This window comes from Macadamia integrifolia, unplaced genomic scaffold (assembly GCF_013358625.1).
Source record: "Macadamia integrifolia cultivar HAES 741 unplaced genomic scaffold, SCU_Mint_v3 scaffold170, whole genome shotgun sequence".
Lineage (NCBI taxonomy): Eukaryota > Viridiplantae > Streptophyta > Magnoliopsida > Proteales > Proteaceae > Macadamia > Macadamia integrifolia.
Genome location: NW_024868316.1, coordinates 242,262 through 258,568, shown reverse-complemented (window position 1 = coordinate 258,568; position 16,307 = coordinate 242,262). Strand labels below are relative to the sequence as shown.

Here is a 16,307-nt window from a genome sequence, read left to right as displayed (position 1 = left end):
AAGCCCTCCATCACTCTCTCTCTCCACTGCTGTAGCCTGTAAATGGCTTAATAAATGCAATAGATATTTCCCCCCCCACACCCCCCACGCCCCCAAAAAAAAAAAAATGCAGTAGATATTAATCGCACTATACTTCAACATCTATCTGGTATCTCAAAGCATTAAAATTCTGCAATGAGTTGAAATGCTATCGATACTGCAGAACTCTCCATGAGATCGAAATCTGTAGGAAGCAAAAGGGATATCAAATCTCAAAGGATGCGTATTTGGTTTGGGTAGCAAGAAACCTTTGGATTAGCAACTCAAGGAATGCAGACTTAATCTGTGATACTGTCTAGGGATGGTCCATACAGGTCCTTATTTATTTCACATGGGCCCAGATATTTTCAGTCTAATCTGATCATGGGATTCGGCCATGTTCAGGCCCAACTTTGGGCTTATGTGACGAGGTTATTTAAGTCCATAGGTCCAGCCAGGTTCTGCCAAGTATCCCATCGATTAGCAGTTTAAAGGGGGAGATTCTTCTCAGATATTCTGTTGGTCCCAGGGACAGTTAGCATGGGAGAGAGTTCTAGGAGATCGAAGAGATATTCTGTAGGTCCCACTGAATCCTTGCGTGTAGAATATTCAGAGGATATTTTCCAGATTTGATGGAGTTATTCTGGAGTTGGGATACACCTTGTGTGGGAGATAATTCAGAGCATGTGGGAGCCTCGTGCACCGGGTACACCCTTTAGTTGCAGCCTTGCATAAAGATATCTTTGTGGACAGCTGGCTGGAGATTCCAGCTATGATATTATTTTGCTTACTTTCCCTTTTTATGGCAACCTTTGTCTAAGTAGTTTAGATTTTAGTTGCTTGTTGAATAAGTCTCAGTTTTCCTTGTAAGAGACTTCCCATTATTAGTCATTTCCTTTCTTGTCATTAGCAAGCACCATTGTATACGTAATGAGTCTCTTGGATCCAGAGATACGATTTAGGTGGCACACATACATGAAGCCACGGGCTAGGCGGCACATATGATGAAACCATGGGTAGGTGGCACATCATACCTCATCCCATCCCAGATGGGCCATACGCTGGCTAGGTGGAGCATCCCGCAGCAGAGAGAGGAACATAAACATATACCTATGCCTCATCCAACACCTAATCCCCTAATGGAAAGGGTTGCAGTCATGTTACACAATCATCCATTTTTTAATTGGTTCCTTTCTATTTCCGTAAACATAACCATGCACTATTTTCAAATACAATCATAAAACATCTTTTCTTAACTTGTCATTCATATGATCCATTCATAAAATCATTCATAAGATAAAAGATACATTCATAAAGCATTCAGCTCACCGGGTAGTTTCTTGACCTTGGTCTCACCTCCTCGTATCTTGGCATATCATTTATTTTCTAAGCATATCCATACCCATTCTTAAATATAATCATAAACCATCATTTTTCATTCATATAAAGCATTCCATATAAAGCAGGGTGGGATGGAAATCTCATATGCCCCCTACGCTAGCATCTTTTTCACCATTGGATGGTGGAGAAAAAAAAAATTCCAACTGCTTAATCCATTTGCTATTGCATCCTCTCTCTCTCCCCTGCCACCGCACCCTTCCATATCTCTCCTCTCTCCGGTCTCCCCTGCTGCAACCCACACCCATCACAAAATTGCTTCTAGTATATTCTCCTCTCTCTCCTTCGTTATCTCTTCCCCGATTCCGGTATTTTAAACCATGCTCAAGAAGCACAGAGTGAGAGAGTGACTGGGAGTTCGAAGGAAATAAAACCAGAGGCAGTATTATTGGAGAAGGAAGTGGTTTAACCAAAACTTTGAGTTTGCTTTTCCCAATCCCAAGTTTCCAACTTGCAGTAGATTCCATGGTTTTATTTTTTTATTCTTTTTCTAGACCTCACGAGTTTCAGGAGGCTTCTCTTTTATTCTATTTTATTTCCTCGTTCCTCTTGTACATGAAAATGATTAAACGATTGAAGAAACATTATTAAAATTTAAACAATATTGAGTTATCAATTATCGATTTTTACCCCTTTCTAAGCCCTATCAAACTAGGGTAACATCTAAATTGACACTGCATATCAGTGAGCTTTCTTTCCATCGAAAATTTGATCAATTCTTCATTTGAATCTCCCGTTTCAAAGAAATATCAGATAATTGGTAAGAGGAAATAGAGAGAGACAAAGACATGTGAGTGGCAGTACGTGGATTTGCAAATTCAAGTCAGCCTCAAAGCAATGCAGAGAAGAAATTTGGTGGAGTCTCCCAAGTCCAACCAAATTATAAGGCGGTTCTCCGGAGACGTAAACCAACATGGGATGCAGAATTGCAGCAATGAGATGAAGAGGAGACAAGAAAAAGACGAGGTGGAGACTCTCATGCACTTAATCTTCCGGGGTCCCAAGTAATTAAATCTCTTTTGCTTCTGAAGTTCGTTATTCAGATGAAGGCATTAATTTAGAAGGATAAAAGCCATCATTCTGTGTTTATAATTTAAGAATTTTGGTTGAAGCAAAAAACATAGTAATCAGCAAGGTTTAAAGTATAGGAATTGGGTATCGGAAGGGTGATTTGAAGAGACGTATCGTATCATATCGTATTGGAGAGACGTCAGAAAAGAACATTACCTCCTGGAGTAGGTACACGCCAAAAGGAGCAGCCTATGGTAGGGCAGGAGCGAGCATCTTCAACGTGGGGCAGCATGGTCTTTTCGCACCGACTGTGTCTTGGAGTAGGTACATGGTAGGAGGTAGCGTTCGTTCTTTCATATAAGTAATATGTAAAATATATCATGTGTAAAAAGGAGAACAGTGTATAATGAGGCAAGTGCATTCAATTGATTATGTATATAGAGTGAGGTTTCTTACATGTACTAATACCAATTTTTTTATACAATATGTATCGGTTAGTATCGGTGGATATGGAAGGATATTTAAAACCTTGGTAATGATGTTGTACAAGCGTTGCATCTTAATGGTTCTAAAGCCTATATATATTGGAGAGAGGGAGTGGGGAGGAGAGAACGAAGGAAAGAGATGCAGAGAGGAGGAGAAAGGGGGATATGCAAGAGGCGGTGTCGCGATGGGTGTGGGTTGCAGTGGGGGAGAATAGAGAGATAAGGAGAGATGGGACGGTGCGGTGGCGGAGGAGAGAAGGAGAGAGGATGCAACGGCAAATGGATCAAGTAGTTGGGATTTTTTCCTCCTCCATCCAATGGTAAAAAAGATGCTAACATAGGGGGTGTGGGAAATTCCATCCTACCTGCTTGCTCAAAGAACCTTCGCCCATATATATATATATATATATATGTGTGTGTGTGTGTGTGTGTGTGTGTGTTTCTTAAAATGAATGTTGATAGATATGGTTGTTTTATTTCGTTGGAGTTGGCCCTGATCAACACCAAAATATACCATTGAAGTCTATGAATGTGCTCGAAATTTGGTCCATTTCGCAAGTCAACTTTGGAATGGCCATTTCAGTGGCCAAATGCTGGAATTTTTCCCTGAAGCATCTTAAAATACTTATTGAAGCATATTTACACATGTTTGAATCATTAGATTGGGAACCTCCCCCCAAAGTGGTAGGGCTTCAGACCTTAAGTTGCTAGTGTACATTGTAACTTACTGTACCCTTTCCCTTATATAGCCTTCTACACATAATTTAGTCCTATAATATAAACATTCAATTAAGATAATTGAATTATCTAATAGGAATGAAGATCCACAAAAATTGGAAAGCATTACACAATTTTGACCATTTTGAGAGAAATTTCATCCATTTTTCTAAAATTTCGACCATAACCTTGCAAATCTGTCAAGTTGCCTAGTTGAAACGGAGATGATCTATCGAAATTTCTGTATTTTGACTGAATTTCAAACTATGCATAACACTACTACATCGGCAAGTTATTTTGATAAGATCTTTTTTTCCCAATGGATACCGGTTTTCACGGGAGCGGAATTTTGCGGAATATCTCTCCAATGTTGTACAAACACTAGCTTCAGAAAGGTCTCTCACTGGTTAACCGATATTACAAGAGTCAATTTCATTATTTAGATGCATCACTGACCATGGTTTAAAGTATCGGCATGTATCGTACCGTATTGGTATCGGCCCTTACCGATACGATACTACCGATACGCTGCATGAAAATTTAAAATCCTTTTGTATGAATATGTATTGTACGATATTGGAAAAATAAAAAATCAAGGTGCAATGTACGTTTTGGCATGTATTGGTACATATCGGTATGTATCAACCGATACATACCGATACGGTGCGCTACAGTCATATAATGGTCAAGAGAGGTCATTTCTCAACAAAACATGATTTTTTGAGAGGGATTTTTGTTCCAAAGTTTCTGCCAGCCATTTTTCTCTCTAACTAAAGTGGAAATCAAGGTTGGGAACAAGAATTTTACACCCATAAACAACTACAAACCTTGGATTCAGTGCAATACTCTCCATTTTAGTGTTTATGCATAATACATGTTATATATAGCTTTTTTTAACTTATTTTTCTTTTTAATGCAAAAGTATATAAAAAAGTGGTTTCTATCCATTTATGTGCGTATTTTTAGCGTATCTCCGATGCGATACGATACCCTCCGATACGTATCTTAATTTTAGCTGACCAATATCGATACTTTAATCCTTGTTACTGACTCCTTCAAGCTTCGATGAATAAACTGGCTAATTTTATGAGTATTATTAGCTGAGTTATCTAAATTTTTTGAAGTATGTTAGACCTTGTTGATCTTCCCATGAAAGTTATTTGTATTGGAGTTTCAGTACTATGGATATTAAGACAATGTGGACAAAAAAAAAAAAAAGATGTACCCGGTGCACTAGGCTCCCACATTTGCGAGGTCCTGGGGGGAGAGAACTACACAGCCTTACCCCGAGAATGTCAAGAGGCTGTTTTGGGCGCTTGACCACCAGGTCGCAACATTCGTACCTTACTGAGACAATGTGGACATCATATAATCTTTCTGAGATTCAAAAATTTGAACCGAAAAAGAAAATCATGATTTTGTGGCATAAATTGAAAAGGCCAAGAAAAGTTATAATTTTTCTTTCCTCAAATGAATTAATAACCATTTTAAAATCTGAATGAAATCTCTAGTGTCTTCATGTTGATAAGAGGCTTCCAGGAAGAATTTTTTATTGATTTTATATAATTCCTTGATTGGATTTTTCACCCTTTGTACCTTGAGGTTAACATATGTTCACATTATGGCTTAACAAATTAATTGTATTTATCATCTGTTGGGTCTATATTCTCTTTTTGTTCTGATTCAATTGAATTGTAACTTTGTCTAGTTTCAAGATGCGATAACTAGTGCAGCTGGTCGCATGAAGCTTATCGATTCCATGGAGGGAATTGTGAAGGGTACAAAACAGGTAATGATGCATCCTTCAACATAAGAGAATCAACTAGATCTCCCAATTTAGCTGCTTGTGTGGGTTTGCAAAGGAAACAAGTACCTATTATAAACAGGTAAAAGAAAAAGAACTTGCCAACTGAAGTAATCCATCACCTTTATGAAAGTTGACAAGTTATGCAGCTCTATGAAATCAAGAGAAACAAAATTCCACGAAATACTCATATATAACAGGGTACATGCCCAAATGTATGGATATATGAAGGATACTCAAAATATGATAAATGAAAAAGATACAGAAGATAAGTGTGGAAGGACCTTACTGACCTCTGGCCCTAATGATATACTCCCTCTGTTCCATAATGCTGTCCACTTTGAAATAGCATGGAGTTTAAGGTGGGGCAGTCAAAGCATTTCAAGTAGTATGTCTTTTCAATTTTACCCTCTAGTACTTTTTTACTCTCTTAGACTTGGTTTACAAGTGGATTGTTGTAATCAATGCATGGGGTGGAATGGTAAAGTTGATTAAAAGTTATTACCCAAGTAAGGTGGAAAATATTTTGGGAGAAAATGGGAAGGAGGACCAACTTTGTAGGATAGAGGGAGTATATGTTTATGTTTATGTATCACCCCCAATTGATGATCAGTTTTCTTGTGATCAACCCAGCTTAGACAGTTGAAAAGTTCTTCAGTACGGTTATCCGTACATCAATCTTTCTTTTGCTGGTGATAATGAAACTTTTTTATAAAGTTTGGAATAATCAAGATGGAGCAATTCATGGTAGAGTCTTCCTTTTATTCCTGCACAAGTATGAGTTCGTCAATTCCTTTCCATTCATCAGTTGGTATTGTTGCCACTAAATCAAGCCATGTCCGTCTAAGTTTTCTGGCAACAAGTCCAACTTCATCTCTTCTTATAGCTGTATACTTGAATACATTTTTGAAAGAGGCAATCCAGTAGTGATAACCCTGATTTCATGTGTTGTTAAATTGGGAATGTCAACCAATTTGAATGCAGTGGAGGTTCCTGTTATGGAATCACAAAAGAACTTGGCTCAAACTGGTCATCATTGCTGAACTCTTTGATGATGTCAAATAGTTGACCTGAATTTGATGTATAAAATTTCCAGCATGCTTCTTTCTTTATACTTATTTAGTTGGTTCTAATGGTTCTTCCGTCAATTAGTATTTGTAATTATGTTTATCCATGAGTCTATGATCTCATATTATTATGCACTTACTACTGCATACCTTTTATAGAAGCTCGAAAAAGTGCAACTTGGATTTGCTGGGGAGCAGAAGATTTGTGATGGCATCAAGGATAAGTATTTTGGAGCAATAGCAGAACAAAGGCGCTGCTCTTTCCTTCTAAAATCTTTCCAGGTATAGTACCATCATATCATGAAGTAACTAATGAGTTTTGTTACCCCAAAGCAACACAAAGAAGAAAAGATTCATTAAGATGCTTCTTTTTGTTTTTCCTTCTTAACTGTTTGAATATTTTTTGTTTTTGGGGAGACTGGGGGAAGATGTGCTATGTTGTGGACACCAACTTTTCCTGAGACTTCCTTACTGTTAAGAAGTCCAATGGTCTTAAAGGAAAGGTCTTCAAGGCATTTTCCTTACTATTGTAAGATCTAGATTCTTGTGTTCTCTGTGTACTACTTTTAAAACACATTTGGTATTTTACATTTATTTGGGCAATTGAAATCATAAATCATCTAAAGGGGATTCATTGACAGAATGTCAATAAAGTTTGGAAGGAGCTTAATTCTTTGAAACATAAAACTTACTTCAAAATGTATGTATAAATAGATTTTCTTCCTTATTTATGCATTTTCTCTAGAAACCTTTGAGGAACTTGTTAAATGCTCAAACTTGGCCATGGAAATTTGCTTATAGTTTTGGTTGAGATTAGACTTCCTCAAGTGATGACATTGTTTTTTCTTGTGTGCATCATGTTTTAAGTAACTGATAGTATTAAGATGATGCCATTTTGATTGTCATATGCATCAATGCTGTTTTGGCAATTTGAAAGGGCAAAACTGACTGCAGAAATTTTGAGGCAATATAAATGTTATTTTAAAAAAAAATTTGTTCTACTGATTTATTATTATTATTATTATTATTTTGGGGGGGGGGGGTGGTAGGTGTTTGACGCAAGCCTAAGTCTCTATTTGTTTTAACAGACAAAATCCCCCAGAAGATAAAAATTTACAAGAAGTTAGCCTTATCCTAACTAAATGGGGTCAGCTACATGGATCCTTGCCTTCCTATAAGCTCTATTTGACGTCATACTTGATATAAGGCCTAAGCTATGCATGTCTTTTCTTATCACTTCTCCTTAGGTCGTTTTAGGTCTGCCCCTAGCTCTTTTAGATCCTTCAATCTGAATCAAATCATTCCTCTATTGAACATGACCATGCCACATCAAATGACTTTCTCGTAGCTTATCATGTATCAAAGCCAGCCATAGTTGTCATGGCGTCAAATTGATCCAAGGCGGTGGAGGGGTGGCTAATCGATTTGGTGATGAATCGCCCGTTTTGGCGTTGCCATGGCAGTCAAATCTCCCATCTGTCATTTTTTATTTTCTCTATTTTCTAAAATTATTTAATATGCTACTTTTTTATTTTCCCTATTTTTTAAAGTTATTTAGCATGGTATGAACCTATAATATATACCCTATAACATATAAAATCAACAGTACCATCCATTATGAACTCCTATAGTCCTATTATCCTACAAGTTACAAAATAGAGTAACAAAGTATGTTAAGTGTTAACCAATAACATTAACATGATAACATCAAGTATTCAAGTTATAATTTATAAAACAGAGTAACAGAGTATGTTAAACAGTAACATTAACATTAAGTGTACAACTATACAAGTTGTAAAGATATAAACACTTGTTAAACAGTAACATTAACATATATGTTAATCAAAAACCATTTAAACAACATCAAAATCCAAAAAAAATTCAAATCAGTAGTCAGAAGCAACTTAACAAGTGATCCAAGAAAGGATTAAAATAGGGCAGTAAAACAAGCAATCCAATACTTCGATTCAGAACTAATTCTATATTTCTATAATTCTATTTATGTCGTTATGAAACATTAACCATAGAAGGAGGAACAGAGAAGGAGAAGAACTGTAGAAGAAGGAGAAAGAGAAGCAGAGAAGAAGAAGAAGAAGAAGAAGAAGAAGAAGAAGAAGAAGAAGAAGAAGAAGAAGAAGAAGAAAGAGAAACAGAGAAGCATAAGATGAAGTAGAAGAAGGAGAAGGAGAAAGACGTCGCAGGCCTTTAGGCCCCTTACCTTGGTTTTGCTGTCAGAGAAGGAGAAGGAGGAGGAGGACGTTAGTCGCAGTCGCAGTCGCAGACGGAAGCTTCGAAAGTTTAGGTAATCGGGTTCATTGCCGAAGGAGGACGTCAGTCGCAGTCGCAGGCGGAAGCTTCGAAGGTTCAAGTTCACTGCAGGAGAAGAAAGAGGAGGACATCACTCGCAGTCGTAGGCGGAAGCTTCGAAGGTTCAAGTTCACTGCCGGAGAAGGAGGAGGAGGACGTCACTCGTAGTCACAGGCGGAAGCTTCGAGGGTTTTCGACTTTCAATTTGAGAAATTGGTCTCTTGTCTATTTCACCTAATAGCAAGTGAAAAAAAAAATACAAAAAGCGATCCATTAGTATAATAGGCGTGCGATGGCGTTTATGGCATTGCCTATATGACCCTGGCGGCCGCCAATCGTGACTCCCATAAATCGGTGTACTGCCATGCCCTTGGATTTCTGTCGAGACGCCAAATCGTCGCCTAGGCGACGCCGTGACAATGCTCTAATATGATCAATCCTTTATCCTTTCCTAGTTTTATCACTCATCCATCTCAATTCTCAACATCCTCATCTCTGTTACAATGAGTTTATCTGCATGATGCGTCTTAACTACCCAACATTCCGCACCATACATCATAGCCAGTCGTATGACTATACTATAAATTCGCTTTAAGTTTTAAGGGAATACATCAATCACATAACACTTCGGATGCACCTCTGCACTTGATCCATCCTATTTTAATTCCTTGTGAAATATCATCCTTTATATCGTTTTCTTTATTTATGATTGAACACAGATACTTATAATAATCACTTTGCAGAACCTTCCTCTCATCAATTTTCACCACCTCATTATTCATCCTCATGTAACTTAAGTTACACATTATATACTCTTTGATGCATATAAGTCACTTAATGGGCTTATTTTATTGCATATAAGCCTTAGGTTGGATTATGTATGTGTTGGGCCTTTGATCCCATGAGTTTTCTTTGTAATAGGCCACTTTAATGGGCCTAAAATATGGGTAGAAAGTAGAAAAACGGGATTTAATTTATTACTTAAGTTAGAGTCATGTTTTGAGTCTATTTCCTTTGTTATTTCAGTTTTCTAGTTAGTTTAAGTTTCCCAATTAGTTAAGGATTGGGTTACGCCTTTCATTTTTAGTGTTTGAGTCGGTTTTGAGTCTTCTATATAAGTTTGTAAGGGGCTACAACATTGATCACGAATTTATTAATGGAAAAAAAAAAAGATGGTTTATGTTGTTGTGCTGTAGGATGCAGTTGGGTGAGATGCCCATTCACTAGTTCTTCTTCTCCCTTCTTAACCCTTCATAGAATTTTCTCTCTTTTCTTATTTTCCTTTTATTTGTTTGTTGTGAGAGAGTGTTAAAGAGCTAGAACCAAGCCTATTGGAGGACATCTTCTCTATTCAGCCAGAATCTTAGATCCTGCATGGGATTAGGATCACTTGTGATTCTAGTTCTACTTTACTCTTTTTTCGTTCCAGTTATCTTAGAACCTTTTGATTCCAAGGTTGATCTCCATAACTCCAATTTGGCATTGATCTTTGCTCTTGTCTCATCCACCAAAACAATATCATTAGCAAAAAGCATACACCATGGAACCTCATCTTGAATGTCTTGTGTTAAGTCATCCTTGATAAGTGCCAACAAATAGGGAATTAAATCTGATCCTTGATGTATAACCGAATTGTAATTAGGATTTTAATTTGGGTAGAAATTGTAATTGGGAATTGACTACCTTGACTGCCCCCACAGTTCTTACACTAGTCACCACACCATCATACATATCTTTACCCACACTTGTCCACGGTGTGAGACCTTTTCCTACTTGTCATTCCATCTAGGCGCTGACGTTGTGCATCTCTTAGAGGGGACGCCCTATCTGACCCTTGCCCATTTTTCACTACAGCTAGGTCATAGTGTAGCGTGTCACTTATTCTACCGGGAAACATCTTAGTATAAATTTTATAACATGAGGTTATAGAATATAAAATTTTATTTAGCATTTATATTGTATGTTTTTCCTAAATGTAGTTATTTAGATCATACTGACAAGGAAGCGTATGTGAACTTGATTAAGTGAGGAAAAGAATCCAGCCATATGATGAGATTGGATCCTCCATGGGTGACAATTGTATTATTGATGAAAATACCATCACTTTTATCTGGTAACAACATCCAGGCAATTAATTTGGGGTTATTTTTGAATTTTTTGTATTGCATTGCAGAAAAATAATTCCTGGACTTTTCAGGTCTATGCAATTTCCTTTGTTTTTAGGACTGCTCCTATAAAATATTTTCCATTGAAACAACTCGACCATAAAGGTATTTTTTGTTATATTAAATACTTACTACACTCATAAGGATTTTTGGTTGAAATTTATAAAGCAAGAATACCTTAAGATATTTAATAAGGGAAGAAACAGTTTGCAAGATTTCCTTTTGCCAATTCTTCTCCCTCCCCTTCCTCCCCCCCCCCCCACCCAACCCCCAACCCCCAACCCCAACCCCAACCCCCCTTTGGATTCTCTTTCGCCAATGCTTATAATGGTTTGACATTTAAATACAGTTTGGCATTGGCTTGAAACTGATTTTACAATATGAAAGTTGGACTTGAATTTGATGCTTTGCCTGCATTATTGGCTTCAATCAGGAAGCCCAACTATGATCTGAAACTGGCTTGGTTTAGATGGCCACTGACTGTGATCTATCTTGATATTAAATGCAACATTTATGCAACTTAATGCTTCTCTGTGTGGAAAAATAAAAATATGTTGATGCTATAATAATTAGTAATCACCACCTAGGTTATGTATCTTTACCCCAAAAAGAAAACCTAGGTTATGTGTGGTTTGGATTCTAATTCTCAATTCCAGGTCCATAATTAGAATCATGTTTGGGAAGCCATGCATTTGGGTCATTCTAATTGGTGAATAATAGAAGTAGACTCAGAATCCGGAATTGGACACCAGGCCAGTTCTCAGATTCTGGATATTTTCTTTAAGGTGTTCTGGCATTTCAGAATCCAATTCACGCTGAGTGCTTTAGGTGCATGTGGATTGTTAAGGGTGTTATGATCATTTAACAATCTAAAAGAACAACCTGAAAACGAGTTTTGGGAGGAGACCGACCGCTACCTCCAGGCCTACAGCAGTAGGGCTTGAGTGTGAAATGGATGTCATCTCCATCTTCTCCATGAACAAAATTGACAATGGTAACTTCTGAGCCCTTCTCTGTCTTGCGGATTTTTTTTTCCTGGTTTTTTCTGTTCAATCCAATGTTCTTGGATAGGAACAATTCCAGCTTTGCAGAGATATCCAGCATCCAATGTTGGTTTCACTGACTCTTTAGTTTCTGATTTACCATTGAATCTGAAGGAGTTACTGGGCAAGAATGCCAGATTTCCATGGTTTTTTCACACTTTATTGTTCCTTTTTTTAAATACAGCAGCTTGTCTTTTGCTATTGCATTTCCTCTTCAATATAATTTATATATATATATATATATATTGCTTTTCCCCCTTTGTTGAATAGGAACTGCAATAGCAAAAGAGGAAATGCATGCAAATGTAATTCTAGATTTCTTAGAATTGAGTTAGAATCCATGGTCCTAGAATTGGCCCAGAATTAGGAATTCTTGGAATTAGAATCTGAACCAAGCATAGCCCTAGATAAAACAGCTGAGATTGATACCTCTGATCTGGACTGGAAATGATTGGTCACTGATGTCAGTTTCAGCATTGAAACTCAGGACTAGCTCCTCAGAACCAGAACTCGAAGTGTGGTTACTGTGCACTAATGGTTTCTAATTATTTTAGTTTATGCCATTTCCACATATGCCCATTATGTTCACTTTCCCTAATCAAAGCTTACAATTTCCAGGAAGAATGTGCAAAGAATGAGAAGCTTCGGAATCAAATTTCCAATTAAAGGTACTTCTCTTTTGCAAGTTGAGACATTCAAGTATCTGGTCCACTAAATCAACATAAATCCGCAATCTTATATTTTTACCATTTGTCTAACTCATATATATTCCCTCTGGAATTCAAGGTTGCTCTCATCTATTTACAGCAGCAGTTGGCAGTAATCTATTCTGGCCCTGATACGCTATATGTACAAATTGCTCAAGCTATGTCTCAGTGGATACAGCTCTTTATCTAAATACAAAGTAAATGCCTTTTTCAAAAGTTAATGTGCGTCTCCGTCGGGGAAGGAAAGAATCTTACGACTAGCATTGACTATTTGTGCTTGAATTTTCTTTCTATTTACTGTAGTGTGTGTGTTCTTTTCTTGGAGGTGAACCTCCTTGGCTCAGGGCCATAGAAGGTGGAGTGTTATTTGGTTTCCTTAATTGTAGCCAACTAATTAGCAAAGATGAGTTTTAAGTTATGAACATTATAATGGCAGGGGTATTAAGGCTGGAAGGCGAGTGTCAATAAACACATGGGCACAGAGAGGCAATGACATTCCACTCACAGAGCAGTGCCAAGCATCGAATAGACTCAAATTTGTATGTTACAATAAGGCCGAAACCTCCTCATTGAAATTCAAGAAGCATGTCCTGTCACAATGACAAACAATGGCCCTCTTGCTATCTTGTTTGTAAACTAATTATCATTTTATTTTGAAATTATTTGAGGTTTTCCTTCTTCCACCTTTTACTTTGTTGTTTTCTAGTGCTTGATCTATGATCTTACCATTTCATGAATTGTCTTATTCATTGAAGGCCTGGGGAGTTTCCTTTACATCCGGGGCATTAAAAAGCTGTTCATTTGTGTCTCTGATACTCGAATATTCAAATGTGCGGGCCATGCGGCCCACCATCTTTTTGTACGCACAGAAACAGGAAACAACAGAGACAGTTTGTTTGATCCTTTTTAACATGATTTGATACTTGCTTTGGCCTTCGCTTATGGAAAAATAGTCTCCTGAGAAGATAGATGAAGATTAATGAAATCATCATACTAAACACTAATGTGGATGAAGATGAAGATGAAGATGATGCTCATTAATTAGCCAACTTTCACACTATTTTTACTGTTCACATCGACGTATCCGTTTAGAGGAGACCATAGGCGAACTGATGAGAGTGCCTTGTTGAAATGTTGTGCCTTGGCTCTGAGGTACTCACTCCATGTCACAGAACGATAGAGAGGAGGATGGTATGGATCGATGAGTCTTGAGAGGGGTGAGATTTGAACATTCATTGGAGGTCCGTAGAGGTATGCTATGGAGAGCCGGTGGTGGGTTGAGTTAACGACTGCACGATGGAGAACACTCGGGTAACGGCCATTAGAGAGAATGTGAAGAAGGTCTCCAATGTTAATAACTAGTGCACCTGCTAGAGGAGGCACCATCACCCACCCGGCTCCATCTCTTAGAACCTGAAGACCACTTGTGCTGTTTTGGTATAAGACTGTGAGGAGGGTTGAGTCTGTGTGGGCAGCTAGACCCATAGCCCGATTTGGTTCTGGGCATGCCGGATATGAATTCAGTTGTAACACAGCTCCTGCATCAGCAAAATCACCCTTAGGACCTGCCCATTTGATGTCTTCTTTGTTTATGTCCAAAGATCCAAGTATAAGCCACAGCAACCTTCCAGCAAGTTGTTTCATCTCTTTCTCATATTCTTCCATTACATCACTGCATGAGAAAAACAACAATACATCAGATCAATACAATGAAAAAAGAAAAGGAGAGGAGGAGGAGGGGGAGAAAAGTAAAGAAAAAAAATGAAAAAAAGAAAGAAAACAAAAACTAGATGTGGATTTCCTCTTTCATACTAACACTCCCTATCTTCTTGGTGGGCCATAGCCACCATTATCATCCTTATTGCTTAAAGTCAATAAAGAAATGGTTTGGCTTAATTGCAGTTTGTTCTGACTTTTCCATGGCCTAACTATTGGCTCTTTTACTTAGCAATCACAGTACTTAAAACACCATCTGTTTGGGACCTGCATGCATGTAGCTGTGATTTACCAGAAGTTGTTGAAGTCTTTAGGCCAAAGCTGGCGGGCATGTTCAGAAGGGGATCCAAGGATGGTGAAGCCTTCAGACCACATGCGCTTAGGGAAGAAGGAAGAGATCCTAGCTATGCCATATCCAGAGATCCCATCAGGTAACCGAGCAGCCTTGAGTTTCTGTGGAACAGGGAGAGAGAAAAGGCGCCGGCTTTCAGATTCGACGTCGTTGAGAAGGCGCATGGGGATGCCATGGTTTGTTACTTGGAATACACCCCACGTCTTGCATGCATGACCCATAAGCCTCACAGCTTTTGGGTCTGAGAGATCAATAACTGGAACTGACTCTGTAGTAGTACCATATGAGTCCCTGGATGGATAATCATCCAGTGGTGGCCAAGCATGTGATTCAGGTACTTCATGTACTGATTCAAAATCTAAGTGATTGTGTTGGAGATGGGTAGGGTGAGTTCTGTAAACATCTGCAAGTCTAGAAGGCATAGTGTATCTGTAGGAGGTTTAATACAAATAGAGGCTGGAAAAGAAAGAAAAGAAAGATGATTAGTAGAGGTAGCTAGTAGCAGTAGCAGCAGTAGTGAAGGGTATAAGTAATACACCTTAGTAGGAAAACTTAAGAAGATAGGATGAAGAGCTGTGTGGAGTAAGTGAATATATATAGAGATATGATGGAGAAGATGGTGACAAGGTGGTTAAAGGATGTGAGTTGGAGGGAGTGGCCGGAGCCTTGTGAGTGGTGTTGGGTTGAGTGTTCATAGAAGGGGACAAAATATGAAGGGAGGGAGGGAGAGTGTTCTTTGGGACAAGGGAAGGAACAAAGAAAGAAATTGAAGGACCATCTTATCCTCTAGAGACAAAGGTACATATGAGTAACAAGGGCATCTCCCAAGTTATTCTTCAAACACACACACAACTTCTTCCGTGAAGGGTTTCTTATCACCATGTGCCCATGTCTTGTCCACAAGTAGAAAAAAACATCTATATCAATCCCATTTTGGTACACAGGCCTTCTATCTCCTTCCTCATAAGAAGACAAGATCCTCCTTCACTTCACACAATGACTGAATTACCCTTTTGGAATTGGTGGAACCCCATCTGGATTCTATGTAGATGGCTGGGTTAGGACCTATGAGGAAGGCCATGGAATTCCCTTTTTGATTGCAGGGTCACTTTTGTCATATGATAGAAATGGAAGGGAATGGACTTCCCTATGCATTCCCTTTGAACTAATATATCCAGGGGAGAGGGATAGACACACTGTCGGTGTATGGTAAGCTAACAGATGGCACCAATGGGGGCACGAGATGGGGCAGGGCAGTCATTTCAAGAGGGGCGGGGGAAAAGAGAGAGACACACAATGGACGGTGCTAGTTTATGGTATACTGGGGGTGAGCCCAGCCTTAATTTTCTCTATATTCAATTATTTTTGTGTTCTCTTTGGGGTTCTTGGACTGGCAAACTACAAACAAATTCCTAGTTTGCACACCTATATTTCCCATGTGACAGGTTGTATGAGACTAAAATTTTATGGACGAGAAAAAATCAAGGTTCCCTTTATTCCTTAGTTGTAAGTAACAC

General features: G+C 38.3%; 2 protein-coding genes across 6 annotated transcripts in view; one reads left to right on the top strand and one right to left on the bottom strand.

Moving 5' to 3' along the window:
* The window catches only part of LOC122064633 (coiled-coil domain-containing protein 93), a 40,489-nt gene extending 27,084 nt beyond the window's left edge, over nucleotides 1-13,405 (top strand). For 2 of the 5 annotated variants that reach the window (XM_042628376.1, XM_042628378.1), the window contains exons 9-12: nucleotides 5,338-5,418; nucleotides 6,660-6,782; nucleotides 12,634-12,683; nucleotides 12,802-13,405. In XM_042628376.1, the coding sequence (XP_042484310.1) occupies nucleotides 5,338-5,418; nucleotides 6,660-6,782; nucleotides 12,634-12,681 (252 nt within the window). In that variant the 3' untranslated portion in view covers nucleotides 12,682-12,683; nucleotides 12,802-13,405. The remainder of the gene's footprint in view (nucleotides 1-5,337; nucleotides 5,419-6,659; nucleotides 6,783-12,633; nucleotides 12,684-12,801) is intronic. The other 3 variants (XR_006135779.1, XR_006135778.1, XM_042628377.1) reach the window with 3 other exon arrangements.
* A 327-nt stretch (nucleotides 13,406-13,732) lies between these two features.
* On the bottom strand, nucleotides 13,733-15,570 carry LOC122064634 (gibberellin 3-beta-dioxygenase 1-like). The gene is made up of 2 exons (XM_042628379.1): nucleotides 14,731-15,570; nucleotides 13,733-14,394 (listed from the first exon to the last, which is right to left on the bottom strand). Exons 1-2 carry the CDS (start codon nucleotides 15,210-15,212, stop codon nucleotides 13,764-13,766), a joined length of 1,113 nt encoding a protein of 370 aa, XP_042484313.1. The 5' UTR covers nucleotides 15,213-15,570; the 3' UTR covers nucleotides 13,733-13,763.
* Between the last annotated feature and the right edge of the window lie 737 nt (nucleotides 15,571-16,307).

Coding starts and splice junctions, on each gene's coding strand:
- LOC122064634 (XM_042628379.1), bottom strand. CDS start 15,212: ATGCCTTCTAGACTTGCAGATGTTTACAGAACTCACCCTACCCATCTC. Junction 14,395..14,730: donor AAAGACTTCAACAACTTCTG/GTAAATCACAGC, acceptor TTTCTCATGCAG/TGATGTAATGGAAGAATATG.